Here is a 20,370-nt window from a genome sequence, read left to right as displayed (position 1 = left end):
GTTCATTGTATCATACAAGCCACCTAATTAAATATCACATGTTTCTTAAAATCAAATTAAATAGCTCCCATTGGTTTACAAATTATAGCTTCTTTTATTTCAATTTACAATACTTTACCCTTCAGCACCACAAGACAGTTTCTCTTTCTTGCTTGTAATCCAAGAGTGCTGGGGAAGAAATGAAAGACTCTGTACAAATTCACAGAATTTAGGTTAAAACGAAGGAAACTGGCTCATGTTGATCAAAACAGCCTAGACAACTATTTTTGGGTTTGAAATAATATGTCTTCTTTCTCCACGATGGGACCATGGGGTCGGTTAATATTCTGAACACTTGATGACTCCTACGTCTTTTTGACTGGTAAAAAGTAATTAGCAATACTGGAGCCTCGCTTAGCCGTGTTAGCACGCTTAAGTGGTCGAAGCCAGCCACGGACTTCAACCTGGATTTCTGGGGGAAGCTCATCAATCACTGATGGATCAATCTCCTCAATATTGAAACTCCACGCTTCCCGTATTTGTTCATCTCGATCCACACTAGGTCTGTCACTGTCGATCCTAGTCTCATCCCCTAAAGACCCTTTTTGTGGTCCAACTTGATTCAATCCCGAACAACTTTCATTTCCTGCATGGACATCCACCATTTATCAAACACTGGAAGATGATCTAATAAAAAGGAAAGAAAAGAGAATTATGTGAGATGTGAGACCAGCCTATATGAGATGAAGATACCTGAGAGTGACAATGGTGCAGTTTCTTGGATGAGCCCATCGGGTATCTGTTCTGATGAAGAGCCAGACGGATTGTGGGTATGAAAGAATCTCAAGATAGAAGATGTTCCCTGCCACAAAGCCAAGATGATGGGTCTTAAAAGTATGATCCAAGAGTTCACTGAAGTTGGACTTGATTAATATCAGAAGATAACAAAACCATCGAGCAAAACTTTTACTCATTAACGACAAAATCATTGATGATTATTTTGAACAAAGCAACTGAATTCGTGTTTAACAAGGAAAATATAATTTTCCTATGTATCGTTTTCTCTGTATTTAACTACAACTCGAAAAAGTTAGAAGTAACAAGAAAACTTGAGTTTTGAAAGTAACCACAAATGAACCAATAAACAGAAAATGGAAAAAGAAGTAAGCATCAAAAGGTGTCTCTCCTTGTAGGATTTTCTTTTCTGGTTGCACAATATGATGGGTACTGGTGTCAAGCCTGCACAGATGCTTCACTAAAATAAAGCTTCTTGTAATAGTTTAAAGAGTCCGACTAACCGTACTAACTACAAATATTTCAACTCTTAATAAGGGTCATTGAGTTCACCTTGTGGCATCCAAAAACATGACCCGATGCCACAGGGTTGTACAGACTACAGAGGACTAAATTCAATTTACTTTGAAATTTTTTTTCAAAAAGATGTTAATTTTCACCATTAGAATTTTAATATTAAATTTGGGATTTTCGTGGAAGTTCACCATTAAAATTTTAATATTAAATTTTCACCATTAGAATTTTAGTTTGTCGTCAAAGTAATCTACATAACAGAAATAAATCAGTGATAATAAAAAGGGCACTTTTCAACCTTCTGATTCCATGTTTCTGAACCTTCCCGTTCATCTCGACCCAGACTAGGTCTGAGACAGTTGACCCCCGTCTCTTTTTGTGCCACATATTGATTCATTCTCAAACGGTTTCCACTTCCTGAAAGATAAGACAACTATAAGTAAACTCTGGATGGCAAAATGAAAAATGAATGGAGGGAAAGGTGAGCTGGTAGTAGGGCTTAAAACGGGTCGGGTTCGGGCCGGATATGTGTCTACTCATATCCATATCTGGATTTTTAATTCGGGCCCAAATCTGGACCCGGATCCGACTTGGATCCTACTAGCTCAAACTATATCCGATTTTTTAAACTTTCATTAAACCCATATCCGAATCCGATCCGACCGAATTAATTGATTCTGGTCGGTTGGGTCGGATAATTTCAAATCATCACAAAGTAATTTATTAAACAATGTGGCTTAAATGTGATTTGAACTCAAGACATCTCCCCTTTTGAAAAGAAGCTTCAATCACTACACCTAATACTCATTTGTTAATGAATGATAGACTAAAAAATATAAAAATATAAAAATATAACATACAACATACAAAATAATATATCATTCGGATATAGGCAGATATAAGGATGGGTCCGTATCCAACTCGGGTCAAGGGACATCAACCCATATCTGACCCATATTTTAATTTGGATATACTTGAAGAAACTAAATCCGCTAAAAATTGGATTTCGGATAAAATCCGACCCATTTAAGCCCTTGCCGGTAGGTTGAGAAAATACCTGAGGGTGACATAGGTACATTGTCTTGGTTGATACCATTGCATGCCGGCTTGGAAGACGAGCAAGAAGGATTGCTACTGTGAAAGAATCTCAATATTGAACATGTTTCCTATCACAAGCATTTGCTAACATAAGAAAAATGTGTTATAGTATGGTTAAATTTCAATAATATAAGATTTAAGAAAGCAGAAGATGACAAAACCATTGAGCAATACTTTGACAGGAATATGGGCTTAGACCCATAGCTCAGTTGGTTTGACACATTGCAAAACAAATTTGATGTAGTCCCCCCCTCTCCTGCTCCTCTCAAAAAATAATAATAATAATAAAAAATAAAAAAATTGATAGGAACAGCTTACATTCTTAAGAAGATATTGTTTACTTAAGCGCCCAAAGACCTTATTTTAAAGATGGAATATAAATTTACAATTGTTCATCATTCATATATGGCTTCTGTGAAAGCACGCACAAGAACAGCTTACATTCTTAAGAAGATATTGTTTATTTAAGTGCCCAAAGACCTTATTTTATAGATGGAATATAAATTTACAATTGTTCATCATTCATATATGGCTTCTGTGAAAGCACACACAAGAAATGTTTTTTTTTTTTTTCACCTTACTTCCAGGTTTGAACTCTCAATGCACACATCATAAATATAAAATAACAGTTGAAATATTGCAATGGCAAAGATAAATGATGAAGAAAAGGAGAGAATAGAGTTGGAAGACCATATGAGCATCAACACAGTCATACGCAATATCAACAAATCAGTAACAGAAAATGGACTCGTTTCAATCAACCTTAGAGCTCAATTTATCCGTCTTTGGTTCATCTCTGTCCAAATTAGACTCGTGACAGTTGATCTTAGTTTCTTTTGGTACCTCAGCTTGATTCAGTCCAGAATAGCTTTCACTTCCTGAATGAAGACACACCCATGATTTTAAGTCCCGAAAAAAATAAAAATGAAAACAGATGAAAGAGAACTGCCAGCATGATTGAGAAATACCTGATGGCGACATGGGTATGGTGTCAGCTATGATTTCATTGCTTATACACTTTTCTGGAGAACAAGAAGGATCTCGACCATGAAAGAATCTCAAGATCGAACATGTTCCCTACAACAAAATTTGCCAACCATATCTTATTAAGACTACATCATAAAGATATGATCTAACACTTTGTTGATGTTAGATTTGAGCAGATAGTGTAAAGTAGCAAATCAGTGGGTACAATGGAAAGCCATTGAATATTATAAATTTAAAAAAAAAAGAAAAGAAATGGAATGCATCATCTTTTGAATGTTTTAAGATCAATTTACTTTTGAAATGATGAGCTGGATGGCTAGGGCTTAAAATGGGTCTGGTCCCAACCAAATTACTTGATTTGGTCGGTCGACAGGATCGGATAATTTCGGACCATTCAACAGTTTTTTTTCTAATTGCTAGACTATACTATTTTACCATTGTAATTCTTTTATTTTATAAGAATTCATGTTATATTCAAGTAGTAGAAGAAAGATATCTTGAAAAACATAAGAATATAATTTTCAAAGCAATATAACATTGGATCTTGGCGGATATAGGGATGGATCCGTATCCGACCTGGATCAAGGGACATCAACCCATTTTTTTATTCGGTTATACTCCAAGGAACCAACCCCACTAAATTCGGATTCGGATCACTCGGATTTGGGATAAAATCCGACCCATTTTATGCCCTGTGGATGGCTCCCTATTTGCTCATCTTTTACTGCCCAAACTCATTAGTGAGTTTAAACATAAATCAAAATGAATTTGGAGATGACCTAATGTCCTATTATTAAATGTCAAGCATGCATTAGAGAAAAGCAACACATGAGTAGAGGACATAACCATCAAAGAGTGTGTTGGAATAGCAAATAGACGAATTATTCTAAAAACATTAATGATGTTAAGAAGACCAGAAAAACATCCGTAATAAATCATAGAAAACGTTGAACCAAGTAACTTGAAACTCACAGGTGGTGCATCTAATATTTTACTTGCTGAAACAGAAAGAGCTGTTACTCTCCATGAGTTGTTTTGATTTCCTTGCGTCTCAACTCTAAACAAACCCAAAAATTCACGTAGCCCAGAGTTGAATAATTTCAGGGCATCTTCTTGAATCTTTGCAGTTCCATACCTTAACGGGCAGGATTTGGAAGGAAACTTCTTGTGTGAATCCGAGTCATTGGTCTGTTTGAGACAGAAATTTAGTATACTGTGAAGAACATAAATAAACAATGGATTGTACAATTACCCAAAATGCTTTGTATAGGAAAGATGAAAGGTCACCTTGTATGCCCTAGCATGCAAGGTAAGTGTGTGAGCAACCCGTTTGTTCTGCTCCAAGTCAGACTGAATACGTTCACTTAGTTCTTCGCAAAGATCATTGAGCCAGCACACAACCTGGAAAATGAGCAACAAGAAACGGGAAGGGGTATTAATAGAGAGCTTCTATTGCCACACCAACTTTTACTAACACCCCCCAAGATGTGTGCAATTCTTTGGTGATTTACATATGAATTGGGGTGGCATTAGCAAAAGTTGGTGTGGCAATAGAATCTCTCGCATTAATACTGATCAAGGATTGGATTCCACTGCTAGTGAAAATGCATTTTCTTTCAAAACATTATGAAGGACACAAAAACATGGAAAAATTGATCATTAGCTCATCAATGTTGACTCTGGCATGATCTTCTGGACCAAGTTGAAAGAATGTACAGAGAAGACGAGATACTACAGCCTCAATATGGATTTTGTCTCCTCTACTGTTTTTGTGGTCCATTCATTTGAAGACTGTATGTCAATGGGGCTTGTAAGATACTCTTCCTTCGGACTTAGACCCATAGCTCAGTTGGTTTGACACATTGCAAAGCAACTTTGAGGTTGTGGGTTCAAGTCCAACTTAACCATTAAAAAAAAAATAAGACACTTCCTTCACCTTAACAAGAGAAATAAAAATAGAATAATGTGTTGGCTGTGATTTCTAACTTGGGTGAGGTAACATTACATTAGCTAGGAACTAACACTAGAATCAGTTACAACACCACACCAATACTTTGCCGCAGGTTTACCCAATTTGTTAGCAAAGTACCGAACCAGTTCATGGCATAGTTCGCTCTGAGTTCTTGAATTGCAGCGAACCACAAGAATTCCCTTTTACTTTAATTATTTTACATCCCCCTCCACAAGTTGATTATATTTGAGATATCCCCCAAAATTTTAAACTGATAACAGAACCCTTTGACCTTGGTCTTTATAAATAGACCAATGAAAAATGACCAAATACACTCATTTTCAACATATAAATGAAAAAAACTTGATATTTTCTTTTCCCAAAATCTGCTATCTTCAATCTCTTTTCCACCCTACTCATCACTTCAACTTTCAAATACCCTCATCTCTATCCACCCATGCAAACCAGGTTCATTCTTAAGTGGTGAACCACAAACCCGAATTCGAACTGAGTGAACCCACAAATCAGGTAACATAGCTTTGACGTGTCAACCTCTAAAAGTGACTCTGTGGATACTGACGTGTTCAGTAATTTTATAGGAAAACTTTAATACATTAAGTAGTAAAATGTCACTCAATAGCAGAAGAGTTTAGGGAAAAAAGAATAATTTGAAACTATTTGTTTTTTTAGACACCAAAAAGGACCATTATGAAGTTTTCAGTAATTAGAGATGTCATCTCTTCTGGTGTATGAAACTTTAATATGTTAAGCAGTAAGATATCACTAAATGGCAGGAGAGTTTAGGGGGAAAAAAAGAATAATTTGAAACTATTTGTGTTTTTAGACACCAAAAGGGACCATTATGAAGTTTTCAGTAATTAGAGATGTCATCTCTTCCTGTGTATAAATTGTAGGGATCATGTGCTGGCCACACCAGTAACAAGTACAAACATAGGTGTGCCAAACCATATTGGCATAATTGGGTGGCACAGAGTGAAACTTTACCTAATTATATCATTTCCTATGATGCCCATATGTGGATCCCGTTACAGATATTGGGATGGAAAATTAGTATACAACTATTCATTTTACAGGCATCCAATCCAATATGTTGATAAAGTGCTTCAATTTTAGCTTTTTTTAAGCTAAGCATGAATTTTTGTATTTACATAATGGTACATGGAATGAGACATCTAATATTACAAAGTTACATTTTTTCAGTAACATTAATTATAATATACTATTTATATTGTTTTGTATATCAAAGAAACTACAAAATTGTTAGGAGTTAAAAACTAATTATAATTCAGAACTTCAAGAAGTAATGAGCAAATAGAAAATATCCATGCAGTACAAATACTAGTATTGGTAATGTATAATATGGATGCAAGAAAAAAAAATCGAGACGGTCTCGACAGAGAAAATCCAGAAACATTGACTGTTTTGAGACCAGTGTTTTGTTGTGGTATAGTTCAAGACGTCAGGTCTCCAAACATTCCGAGACAGTATGAGACTTTAAGAAACCTAGACCATGGGTACAGGTGCCAATGCCAAGCATATATAGGTCTAGGTGTCAGACTTGCTTGACTCCCAAATTTTAGCCACAGAACCGAGAATTCTACAAATTCTATAATTAATATTTTTGAAGTTAAGCATGGACTACTACTTTCTTCTCAGTATTTTATTCTTCTATACAAAATATTTGGATACAACTAAATCATATCTAAAAAATTCTGCCTGAAACTTCCAACCATACAAAGGTGGAGTTAAATTTAGAGAGCTGCTACCAAATTTTACTTATAACACACCAATCCATATGTAAACAACTCCTTAATTTCAAAAAGATTGGTGTGTTGTAAGTAAAGGTTGGCATGGCAATAGAATTTCTCTAAATCTAATGTTGACATGACACAATCCACTTTTTATAAGGCTATAAATGTTGGAATGGGCTGTTTTTATGGTGAAAATGGCCTCCATCATAAGGAGTTCATATTCGCCAAAAACCAGCCCTTAAGTCATCTCAATGTCCAATTTGAGGCCATGAATGCGTGTCACTTCGTGCGTCAAAAAATGCGTCATTTTATCCTAATATATGAAAAACTCATCTCTTAGGAAGGAGCAATCTTACAGAAGTAATGGTCTTCACAGCTTGTGGACCAGGAAACGTCTTCCCACAACCATGACTCTTAGGAAGAAGACGACCCTCAACTTCATCCCCACTTATTCCTCTCGCAACATTCCATAACCATGTACTGGATGGAAATCAGAAGTATCAATCCATCATTTTATTGCAGGAAAATGGAAAAGCATTGTTTACATCCTTGAGGGTTATAAAAAACCAAGTTACGACTAACCAAAAGTTTGTATTGAACAACAAAACCTTATGCAAATCTCAAGAAATTATGGTTACAATTAGTATAAGTACACAAAGTCATGGAGATACACATACACACACAAATAAAATAAAATAAAATAAAATAAAGGCAGCAAGTAGATACTACACCCTGTATTTATGCCATAAAGCTCTTGTAGCTTTTCTTCTGAAAATTGCAATAAATCTCCAACTGTGTTCACACCAACGTCAATTTGTAAGGAGCTCCCAAGCTTTCCTCCAAGTTGTTTCCTAGAAACCCATTTTGTTCCAAAGCATGAGAAACAAAGCTATCATTACATAGCTGTGCTTTAAAAACTGTAGGAGTGAGCATCAAGCTTCCACCTTTTTATTAATAAATGTTTATATATGATATAAAATAGGACTGCCAAAAATAAAATAAAGAAATTTAGAAAATAATAAAAATCATTAAAAAAAAATACAAATTCAATATTTTAGTAGTCAATCAATAAATCATAATTAATAAATCGCATAGCTAAAAAAAAAATATCAACTGATGAAGCCTAATTATCCAATCGATCTCATTAGTCTACTAGTGGTCAATATTCTGATTTCCACAACGCAAGCATGTCTCGACAAACCATATGAGACCTAAAAACAGATGGCCAAGAAAATCTTACTCAAGCTTTTCGTTTAAAGTCAAATACAATAGTGGTCACCCAACCATTCCACAGCCAAAATTGTAGGACCACCAATCTGGGACATAATAAGATGCTTACAAACAAAATATTGTGCAGTACAGTTGCACGATTTTCATTTTAACATCCAAAGAATATGATATGATGGGTCTTGTGGTAGTGGTGGGTTGGGGGGTTAAATATTTTATTGAAATAACATCATTGAGATCGAAATAAAGCATTTAACAAGAGTTTTGCAATAGGAAATCAAACTAAGTGATCATTTGATTAAAAGAGCCGTTTCAAAATGTTTGAATTCCAAAACCTCTGCAGATCCCCGAAAAGGGTTTCTCCAAGGACCAATTTTTTTTTAATGTTTTGAAGAAGCATGTTTCCATGGTTCTTTTAGCATCTAACACGTATGTTTCAGAATATAAACATGCCTAAACTTTTTATTTGTGGGTAAGCCAGACTTGAACCCATTGGAATATGTTATGATAAGTTTATGTCTTTATGTTTAGTTTTTTAGTTTTTTCTCTTTGTAAGGCTATATATGTCTTTTCACTCTTATTATTATAATAAATACTCTTCCCAGCCCTCATTGTGGCTGGACGATTCTCTTTCTATTACTCTTCTTGGTATCAGAGACCTATCGACAACTCCTTGTGGGTCCTTCTTTCTCTTCGGTTCTTTGGTCCCTTGAAGCACCATCATCTTACTTTCTTATCCCCCTCCTTTGTCGTTTGATCTTGGAACCAAACACATCTAGCAGCAGATTCTTTTAAGAGTTTCCCCCTTCAGGGGTTTCTTTTCTTTTTATTTATGTTTGGCCTGGAGTGTTCTACTTGCATGCTGTGACATAACTAATTGGCTATCTTTGCAATAAGCCTACATTGCAGGCAGGTTTCCATGCTGCCAGTAGGTCACTGCGATAGTGTTGTGGGCTGCGATAGGACTTCTGGTTGTGTGTTCAGGGCTGTGTGAAAGTTCTAAGGGTTGGACAACAATTTTGAGGGCCTTGCAATAGGACTGTGTGACTGTGATTGGGCTGTTAACCTCTTGCGACAGGACTGTGATAATTTTGTGCTTCTGATAGTCTTTTGTGCTGCTGTGTGATAGTTCTGTGCTATGAGATAGGAGGGTGTAGCCTTGCGACGGTGCTAAGTAAGTTTGTTAGGGTGCTATTTTTTTTTGTGCCAGTGGCTACTATGGGTTAGTGTTGTCCCCTTCCTGCTTTCATTGCACTTCGGTTTGCATGCGACTTCCCTTCAAATCAAATCTTCCAGTATTTTTTTTTGCTCTTCCAATTTGTGGAGAACCTCTATTTTTTTTGTGAGGCTGCTGTAAGTTTAGTAGGCGTTTGGATAGGACTCCTTGGCTACTTCTGACTCTTGCGGGGAGTTAGAAGTCGTTTGGATGCGTTTTGATGAACAACTCCTTCGAAGAGTTACTCCGCGCAAGAACAAGAATTTACTCTTTGTGAAGAAGTCGAGAAAACCTATTTCTCAAAACTCATCTTGTGGGGAGTCAAAATCTAACGGTTCGTTTTACCAAAATACCCTTAACTTTATTAATTTTCTATGAAAATATTCCTAATTCATTTGCCCTTAAATCAAATGAAAGAAACATTTATTAATATTAAAAAAAAAATTAATTTTGAGTATAATGGATTTAAACACATTATATTAATATTTAATATTTAAAATATTATATTATATTATATTATATTATATTAATATTTATAGTTAAACACATTATATTAATATTTAATATTTAAAATATTATATTATATTAATATTTATAGTTAAAATGTAAAAAACAATATAGTTTGAAGGCATATTATGACACTAAAAGACAGTCTGTCAATTTTTTTTTAAATTTTGAGTATAATGGATTTAAACACATTATATTAATATTTAATATTTAAAATATTATATTATATTATATTAATATTTATTATATTATATTATATAATATTTATAGTTAAAATGTCAAAAACAATATAGTTTGAAGGCATATTATGACATTAAAGACAGTCTGTCAATTTTTTTTTTTTAATTTTGAGTATAATGGATTTAAACACATTATATTAATATTTAATATTTAAAATATTATATTATATTAATATCTATAGTTAAAATGTCAAAAACAGTATAGTTTGAAGGCATATTATGACACTAAAAGATAGTCTGTCAATTTTTTTTTTAATATTATGTCAAAAACAGTCTGTCAAATTTTTTTAAAAATTTTGAGTATAATGGATTTAAACATATTATATTAATATTTATAGTTAAAATGTCAAAAACAGTATAGTTTGAAGGCATATTATGACATTAAAAGATAAAAAACAGTAACTGGTATAATATAAGGGTATTCTGGTCTTTTTTCTAGAAGTCATGAGAAGTCAGTATGGTTCCCAAACAGACTTCCAGCATAAAAGTACTTCTGCCAGTACTTCACAGAGTTGATTGCCAAACGTCCTTTCTACACAGAATTACTTTTCCAGCTCCTCCATAGAGTACTTCAGCTCCTGTTCTTTGGAAGAGTAATTCTGCTACTGGTATCCAAACAGGCCCTTAGTTTTTTGCCTCTGTTTTCTTCTTGCTTTTTATTTTTATTTTTATTTTTTATTTTTATTCGTTTGTCTTTGGAAGTTATGACATCGAATCAAGAGAACAAGGAATTATATACTTCTTTTGGGCACAACTTCTCAGCCCGACATATTACTACTGCCCTTTTGGATGGTCAAAACTTTCAGTCTTGGTCTCGGTCTGTGAAACTCTATTTGAGAAGTCGAGGCATATCTAGATAGTTTTTTGGTAATGTTACCAAGCCACCTACTACAGATCCCAAATCTGAACAATGGGAAATCAACAATTGTACTATTTTTGGATAGTTGTTTAATTCTATGAAGTAGCGGATTTACACTATGTTTATGTACCATGAGACTGTCTCATCTCTATGATCAGCTTTCACACAGACACATGCGCATGCTCAGAATGATTCGCAGATTTATGAGCTTTATCGAGATATTGCTCAGGCTACTTAGGGGACTTAGAGTGTAGCAAATTATTTTGGGTTCCTTCAGTCTAAATAGGAGGAGCTCTCTCATTATGAGTCTATGGCTGAGTTGTCTGCAGAGGTAGCCAGATATGTGGTTAAGAGAATTGCTTCTCATGAGTTTGAGGCACTTTAGACACAGATTCTTAACACTTCTCCGTTGCCTCCTTCATTTGAGACTTTTGCAACTATTAATAGTGATGAGTGTCGTCGTGTAGTTTCATTTTAGACTCAGACTCCAGGTAATCTTTCTGCTCCAACGACATATTAGATGGTTCTTGTAGCTAATTTGAGCTCCTCTGACTCTCGTAATCAAGGAGTTAGAAGTCGTGGCCGTGAGGACCGTGGTTGTAGTCGAGGGAGTAGTTTCATTTCTAGTAATTGTAGGAAGACTGGCCATGAGAAAGCATGTTGCTCTCAGCTCTACCCTCACTTGTTATGATTTACTGCTATTCCTTCTTTGGGGCAATCTACTTCCCTTGCTGCTACTGTGGATTCATCATCAATTTCAACCTCTGACTCTCCTATCTCTCTTGGCACTATTGATTTGCAACAACTTCAAATCCAGATTGCCACTATTGTTCGAGATCAAATCCATGCCCATACTCGATCATCTTCGATTGTGGCCTCAGTTACCATGCCTCCAAGTACATCTTCTGCATTTTATGTCTCTCAGTCGGGTTCAGTTCCCCTAACATGGGTTATTGATTCTGGTGCCTCTGATCACATGACCGGTGAGTCTAGCCATTTTACCTATTCTTACTTGTAGGGAGGTTCGCCTTGCTGATGGGTCTCTTACACCCATACACAACAAAGGTACCATCCCCTTATCCTCTGGTATTTCTCTTGATTCTATATTTCATGTTCCTCATCTTTCTCTTAACTTTTTATTTGTATGTAGTATTACAAAATCTTTAAATTGTTCCGTGACTTTTTTTTCCTACTCACTGTATTTTTCAGGACCTGACTTTGAGGAGGATTTTTGGCAAAAGAGTGGGATGGGATGTACCTGTTTGGATCTCCGCATACTATTACTCCGACTTTTGTGCTTCCTTCCGCTAGGAGTGATACGTTTTCTTCTCAGTCTTTAGACTTATGGTATACTCGCTTAGGACATACTATTTTTCAGCATTTATGTTTTTTATTTCCTACTTTAAAAAATTCTTGTAATGGACACAAGTTTTAGTGCTCTGTGTGAGTTTTATAAACACCTAGTACTTCTTATATTCCTAGTATGCATCGATTTAATACAATGTTTGATTTGATTCATTTTGATGTGTGTGGACCTTCCCCTATTACTTCTTTTATTGGTCATAGATATTATGTTACATTTATAGATAACTATTTTCATTGTACTTGGGTCTGTTTGATGCGTTCTTGGTCTGAGGTATTACTTATTTTTGTTAACCTTCTTAAAATGATTCAAACCCAGTACAACATTATTGTCAAATCTCTTAAGTACGACAACGGAAGGGAATATATCTCTAATGGGATTCGTTCTCTTCTTTATGAGCATAGTATGCTTCACCAGTTGACTTGTCCCTACACCCTTGAGCAAAACAGGGTGGCGGAATGTAATAATCGTCATTTTATGAACATTGTCTATTGTCTTTTTCGAGGAATGCATGTTTCTAAGTTATAATGAAATATGACTGTCCTCACCGCGACTTTTCTTCTTAACCGCGTTTAGAATTGCACCTTAGGGGGTCAGGTGTCTCTACATGTTCTTTGTCCTAATAGCACCCTCTTTCCTATTAAACCCAGAGTCTTTGGGTGTACTTGTTTTGTTCAGGATAAGACCCCTCAACGCATAAATTATATAACAGTCATTCGGTGTGTTTTCTTGGGTCACTCTCCTATGTCGAAGGGGTATCGGTGTTATGATTCCGTTTATCATCGTGTCATACATTCCCTCGATGTAACCTTTTTTGAAAATCTCCCATACTTTCCTACCACATCTTCTTTGCAAGATCCTTCTCCTATAGTGTTCTCTTCTCCGGCCTTCTCTCTATCTTCGTCAACACTTCAGGTTTACTCTCGTCTTCCTTGTCCCTCTCCAACCTTGCCAACCTCCTCCTTAGACTCAGGTACACTCTCTCCTACCCATGCTCCTATCCCTTCTGTATTTAACTCTCACTTACCTATTGTACTTAACAAAGATTAGCGGAGGTGTGTTACTGATCATCTTATTGCTCAGTTTATTTCCTATCAAGGATTCTCCTCTTCTTATCATGCCCACCTTAATGCCAATGATTCTATTTGAGTTCTTCGGTTTATTTCAGACTTTACAAGATCCTCAATGGACTGTTACCATGACTGCTGAGATGGATGTTTTGCAGAATAATCATATCTAAGAACTTGTTCCCCTTTCCTTTGGGGAGCATACTGTTGGTTGTAAATGGGTTTTCACTGTCAAGTATCTTGCGGATGGCACCGTTGATATAAAGCCAACCTTTCTGCTAAGGGATTTACATAGACTTTAGGAAAAGATTTTGGTGCTACTTTTACTCTATAGCTAAACTTTCTACTATTCAGCTTCTTATCTCTTTAACTGCGTATCATTCATGGCCTTTTCACCAACTTGATGTGAAAAATGCATTTTTAAATAGTGATCTGACTAACATTATCTATATGGACCCCCTTTTTGGGTTCCTTCTTCAGGGGGAGTATTTTAGGAAGGTATGTCACCTTCTCAAATCTTTGTATGGCTTGAAGCAATCCCCGCAAGTTTGATTTCAACGCTTTTTTGAAGTCATTTAATCTATGGAGTTCTCCAAATGCCACTTGGATCATACATGTTTTATCTGTCGAGGATTGGATGGTTGTTGTGTTATTGTTCTGATTTATGTGGATCATATTATCCTGACAGGATATGATGCGTAGGGGATTGAGAGAGTAAATATGTTATTGGGTAGTGCTTTTGAGGTTAAGGACCTGGATCCTCTCAAGTACTTTTTGGGGATAGAAGTAACCCATTCTCACCGTGGTATATCGCTATCTCAGCGTAAATACACATTGGATCTTTTTTAGATGATTGATATGTTTGATTGTCATCCTGCTTCTTCTCTTATGGATCAAAATCATCGTCTTCATGCCGAATCTGATGATCTATTATCTCATCCTTCCTCTTATTAGAGACTCATAGGTTGTCTGATTTATTTGACTAACACTAAAACTAGATCTGACTTTAGCGATTAATGTGATTAGTCAGTTTATGCATGCTCCGCGCACTTTTCATCTTGATATTGTTTATCGTATTCTTCGCTACTTGAAGTCGCATTCAGGTCTTTGACTCTTTTATTCATCCACTGCTCAACCTTAGTTGTCTTGCTTCACGACATTGATTATATTGGTTCTATTACGGAAAGGAGATCTACCTCTGGTTTCTGTACTTTTTATGGTGGTAACCTGATCTTGTGGAAAAGTAAGAAACAAAGTATGGTTTCATTTTCTTCTACTGAAGCTGAGTATCGGAGTATGACTCTTAACACATATGACCTTATTTGACTTCAATCTTTACTGACAAAGCTGGAATTTCCTGTTTCAGGTTCCTCCACACTGTTTTGTGACATTAAGTTTGTTATTATACTTGTTTCTGACTCTATCCTTCACAAGAGAACCAAGAATATAGAGGTAAGTGTTCACTGTCTCAAGGAGAATGTTCGATCTGGTGCGCTTTAGACAGTGTTAGTATCTTCTTCAGATCGACTTGCTAACTTGGTTACGAAGTCTGTCGGCCCTTCTATTACAACTCTCATCTTGTCAAGCTAGGCTTAGTTGATATATTTGCTCCAACTTAAGGGGGAGTATTGGAATATGTTATGATAAGTTTATGTTTTTATGTTTAGTTTTTTAGATTTTTTCTCTTCATAAGGGTACATATGTCTTTTCACTCTTATTATTATAATAGATACTCTTCCCAGCCCTCATTGTGGCAAGACAATTCTCTTTATATTACTCTTTTGAACCCACGACCTCAAAGTCGCTTTGCAACATGTCAAGAACTATGGGTCTGAGCCCAACATGCTTAAACTTTTAATTGTGCGTTTTAAGTGTGCCTCCCAATTTGAGGCATATCTTAATTGGGTATATGCCTTTCAAGTCGCACCTAGAGGCATGTGCCCCGAACACTTGGTGCAACATTGTTAGATGAGAGTTAAGACTACAACAATATGACTTTTGTTTGGTAGGCATAACAATGTGAAAAATCGAAATTTCATCCACTAAAAGGAGAACAAGAAAGTTGTTGTTGATCCTTAAAGAGTGGCAATAAAAACTTACATTTTCTTTATAGGAAAGGAAGCAAGCAATCCTTTTACAGCTGAAAAGGGTACAATGGTTTGCTGTGCAGGCTTATTCATAGCACTTGCTAGTTTAGCCAGCATCTGTTAACAATGTAACCCCAAGCTTGGATTAGCCAAAGTGAAGCCTTTTTCCGCAAGAACAAAATTGAAAACAATCGAGTCCTTCTTACCTTATTGTGAGCAATTCCTGCAGAACATGTAAATTCAGCTTCCTTTAAGACTTGCATCCGAAGTTCTGCCACAATTATTGCCCCACAAGCTAACAGTTTATCCCGATGGTCAGAATCGCTTCTACAAAGCCATTCTCTCACATTTTTCTCTTTCTCATTTCCATTCTGGACACAATACCAAGTCAAATATTGATCGTAAGAAAAGAAAAATGATCATGCCAGAACATGTTTAGAATGGAAACATAATGGAATTTGAAGCTTAGATTTGTCAGAAAGTGGTTACCGAATCTGATTACCGAATACTGTAAGGAACTGAACTGAATCTAAATTTATTGTAAATTTAAAAATCTCTTTAAAATTATAATGATAGAAGACGGAGTAGAAGTCGTTCGACACCAACATATGAGTGGTCATAACTCATAAATGCCCCCACTTTTATATTTAATTTTAATATAATTAGGGTCATTTTAGTCAAAAACTCATAAAAATTACAATCCACGACCCTAGAATCACATTGCTTAGTTTTCAAAATTACAAAAATATCCTTTTTTTACTATCTAATCTACAAAAACCCTTTGATCAATATTTTAAATTACAAATAAGCCCTTTTGATACATGTGCATTTGCACATGCTACCTTCTAGTACAGCAAAATGATACTAATTGACATATTCATTAGTAAGATGTTTCATCCTCTAAGGGCTATTATATTGAAAAGTTAGAAAAGGCTGGAAAACAACGAAAGCATAGATATTATCTTGCCTCATTAAGCCCCAATATATTTGATTTGACGGCTTCTTCATCAAGTTCTTCCATGATCTCTGGAGGATTTTCTGATAGCATTTCTTCCGCAGCATCGGTAAGGTCAAGATATACTTCATCAATCGATGCCCGTTCACACCGACCCCTTCGAGCAAGAATGGAAACCACCTGCAAGTTTAATTAAAACCTGTATTAAACTGCATTTCTAACGTTGATAATAGATAAATAACAAATTTAAAGTTACAAAAAAGCATGTTTTGTTAACTCTACAAACCTCGGAACCTGCATTTCGGTATATGTTCAAGTCAGCTTTACCACGGGCAACCGGGACTTGAACCAGATGGATTTGTGGGCACACTTTCTTGGCTTCGTCTCCTCGCATAGAACTGAAAGCATGCACTAGCTTTTAGTGGTCTGTGCAGTCTAGCTATCCAACAAAAATCGAATACATTACATGATTATGAAAACATTTTACTAACCGCTTCACACCATATTTACGAGCTTCATAACCGATAGCAATCAAACCCCCACCTTTCCAAGAGTTGTATTGGACCACAGCAGTTGGTAGCCCTCTTAATTCTGGATGTTTTCTTTGCTCCACTATAAAAGATAAAAAAAAACATAGAACTTGCTAGTTTAGGCCAATAACATGGGAAATAATGCGTACAAGTGTAGATAAGGCCAAGAGAACATGGAAGTTGTTCTCATCTAGATCACCGAAAATGAGGTAGCCCCAACTTCCATTGAGACCAAATCGATGGCTGTTTCTTTGTCATAGCACCAGTAGATCCAGAGTTGATGTGGCACCAACAAGGCATGTTCATAGTCGACATGTGGAGTGGGCATTTGCACCGTCTACACCACCAATACCACATGAAATACAACATGGATTCTCCTAAAGCTCATTATGATTTACATGCTCATAAGTTTATAAGGTTCTCTAATAATGATATGTGACCTGATGTATCCCAACAAAAGGATCCATCCACTACCTTCACTCCTATCCATAGTTGGGTCCTAATATTTGAGGTCGAATAACACCTCCTAACCATCAACATTTCGCAATGGGTTTTCCCCTTTGTAGCACACATAAAATTTGCAGATTGAAATTCCAATCATCTATTCTAACTATAAAGGTATAAATTAAAGTACTAATTTTCTACAATCCATGACCTTAAGCATGACCCCATCCAGTAAATATTATATTTCTAAATTCTCTAAGATCCAAGACATCATATTTCTAATTCTCTAAGACCCAAGACCTCATAACCATGTCTGGTCCCAATAAAAGTCATTTTAACTTGAGAATTAGATATTTAGATGCTCAAGCGTTCCAAGCTCCTCAATCATCTCGTTGTTCATTGGTATTTGGTGATGTTATTTTTTTTTCTTTGATAGATACTATAATGGATTCACGCAAATTAAGAAGAAGAAGCTAACACGAACTTCTGAAAATATAAGAAAGCATAATTTGAGAAATAGTTCTTTCCCAAGTCATAAACCGGGTTTGTTTAATTTACAAAGTCCATGTTGTAAGGAATTTGACCTAAAATATTATTTCAGCTGAGTCAATAGAAATAAAGAGAAAAATCTGAAATCAGATGGTTCCCTTGATGAAATTGATACTGAGGTTCAAGGTCCCAAAGCCACTACAAATGAGGGAGCATAGAGCAATGGGTCAGTGAAAATGAGAGTTGAGAGGCTCGAGGATTGAAGGAGTTGATTTTAGTTGTGAAAGATTTCGATTCTGGTGATGGAGATAGGTTAATGAGTAGATGTTTGATGATGTACATTCCAAACCAATTGTAATAATGGATGAGGGAAGTGTTTGAGCAAGCGTATAGAGAAGACATGGGGACTGCAATAGGGGTGTTCTTGAAAGTGCAACAAAACACATCTGAACCAAAGAGAACTCGGATGAAACTATTGCTAATCTGTACAAACACTTTCATTCAACTGCAAAGCAACAATAGAGTGGACAATTTCTCTTGGCCTAAACTAGCATCCATGGATTTAAAACACGTTTTGACATCTCATCTCGTCCATGAATAAGACCGAGTCGTCTCGGACAAGATTTAAAAAAATGGCTTATAATTAGAATAAACCATGTCTTTGAGACGACTTGTCAACTCGTCTCGTTAGTGGACGATACCAAGACAATTGGGACAAGTCGTCTCTGTCTCGGACGAGATTTAAAACCATGAGCATATCCAATTGTGGTACTTGACAATCAACATTAACCGCTGGTGTTTGGATTTAGAACTGACAGTTTCAGGCTTCCTGAATTATTTCCAATGTTTTTTCCCATATCGTTCTGCAGATCACAATTAAGAATTCAAATTTCACTTGATAATCTCAGTGATCTAAATTGCCCATTTTCAGTTCAGCCTCTATTTTTTTTTTAATAAAATCAGGTTTGAAAATGGGTACGAGAGATCCATCTTAATCACAGTTCATATCAACAATAGAAAACAAATTTCCCCATCACCTTGCATTAATTATTTTAATTTCTCGATTCTACTAAAAAACCATAGCCCACCAAAATTAAAAAAAACAAAAAACAAAAACTTCCCGGTTCTATTATATTAAATTGTTGATCCTGAAAAAACAACAAAAAATAAAAAATTTCAATTGGATGTCTGGAAAGCTGTATCAAAATGAGGTTGGAATGAAAAAAAAAGAAAAAAAAAAAATTATAGTGTTTCTTTGCTACATTTTCAGTCCTCTGAAAAATGAAAACCCACAAAAAAATTTCTGAAAAAATGAAACCAGTTAGAAATTCAAATTGGTAAGAAGAATTTGTCTCAATTACAGTTAGAATAATAGATATATAAGCCAAAATATTCGCTTTTCTTTGCTATACTGTAGATTCACTGAAAATCCATTATAAAAAAAAAGGACAAAAATTAAGAAACAAAAAAATTCAGAGAGATGGTGAAAATGGTTGACAGTAGAGGATGAAGACCACCTTGGACATAGAAGCAATCCATATCGATATGAGCTATGATGCGAGCATCGGATGGTTCAGGTCGAGCGATTGGCATGATCTTGTTTTCTTGTTCTTCGATTTTTTTCCCTCCAAAACAGTCTAGTTTCTTCTGCCCCTTCTTGAGAATTGTCAGGGAAATAAGAAGAGGGAGGAGGGTGTTTACTTTTTAGTGAATATTTGAGATACACTCCCATATGTATTCAAACTGATGACATACCCCTTGACCTTGGTCTTCTCTTATTGGCCATTGATTATTGACTTTAAGTGACCTCATCTTCAATCCATTTTTACAGTTGTATTCAACTTAACCTTGTTGAAAATCATGTGTTCTATTTCTCACAAAACTTATTTTGTTCTTAAGGCTTGAAGTTTGAAGTAGTTAAGATGACTGAAGACTGATTTTGGGAAGGAAAATAAGGGTTTTTTACAAAAGTTGAAGATGAGGGTATTTAGGTCTTTTTAGATAATCTATTTGAGAAGATCAATGTGAAGGGTTATGACATCAATTTGAAAATATGAGAGAGTATATCAAATATTCATCAAAACTAGAGGGCAATGTCATGTCTAAATCACACCCTTCTTTAAGAAAAGAATTGTGATAATCTGATTATCCCAAGTGGGGTAGTCATATTATCATGACTCGAAAAGAAAAAGATAATTATTGATGTTAAAGTGTTAGAAAGGGTGTAAGTGTAACTGTGTAAGTCATATATACCAAGCCCTCTTTCCTTATTAGATCTAATAGATACACATC

The 20,370-nt window shown here is 35.5% G+C and overlaps 1 protein-coding gene across 5 annotated transcripts; it reads right to left on the bottom strand.

Annotated features, from left to right (window-relative positions):
- Nucleotides 1-41: 41 nt before the first annotated feature.
- POLH (Y-family DNA polymerase H) lies at nt 42-19,763 on the bottom strand. 5 transcript variants are annotated; one of them, XM_086442490.1, is made up of 17 exons: nt 19,596-19,762; nt 17,107-17,227; nt 16,902-17,013; nt 16,628-16,795; nt 15,867-16,031; nt 15,674-15,777; nt 7,827-7,946; nt 7,452-7,575; nt 4,660-4,773; nt 4,508-4,560; nt 4,345-4,429; nt 3,354-3,462; nt 3,148-3,263; nt 2,345-2,453; nt 1,586-1,704; nt 733-841; nt 42-625 (listed from the first exon to the last, which is right to left on the bottom strand). In XM_086442490.1, exons 1-17 carry the CDS (start codon nt 19,669-19,671, stop codon nt 345-347), a joined length of 2,085 nt encoding a protein of 694 aa, XP_086298616.1. In that variant the 5' UTR covers nt 19,672-19,762; the 3' UTR covers nt 42-344. The 5 variants fall into 5 exon arrangements, with proteins under 5 accessions (XP_086298616.1, XP_086298612.1, XP_086298624.1 ...); XM_086442486.1 differs by having other exon boundaries at nt 4,345-4,560; nt 19,596-19,761; XM_086442498.1 differs by lacking the exon at nt 3,148-3,263 and having other exon boundaries at nt 2,345-2,451; nt 3,353-3,462; nt 4,345-4,560.
- Between the last annotated feature and the right edge of the window lie 607 nt (nt 19,764-20,370).

The sequence above is a fragment of the Akebia trifoliata genome, chromosome 1 (genome assembly GCF_017979445.1).
Source record: "Akebia trifoliata isolate Shusen 1 chromosome 1, ASM1797944v1, whole genome shotgun sequence".
In the NCBI taxonomy this organism is placed as follows: Eukaryota; Viridiplantae; Streptophyta; class Magnoliopsida; order Ranunculales; family Lardizabalaceae; genus Akebia; species Akebia trifoliata.
The sequence above is the reverse complement of the archived record's forward strand: the minus strand, read 5'-3'. Positions and strand labels throughout refer to the sequence as shown.

Excerpts from the sequence above, each read along its gene's own strand:
- POLH (XM_086442486.1), bottom strand. The coding sequence starts at position 19,671 with ATGCCAATCGCTCGACCTGAACCATCCGATGCTCGCATCATAGCTCAT. Across the intron at positions 3,264-3,353 it reads CATACCCATGTCGCCATCAG|GAAGTGAAAGCTATTCTGGA; the intron begins GTATTTCTCAAT and ends GTCTTCATTCAG. Across the intron at positions 626-732 it reads TGCACCATTGTCACTCTCAG|GAAATGAAAGTTGTTCGGGA; the intron begins GTATCTTCATCT and ends ATGTCCATGCAG.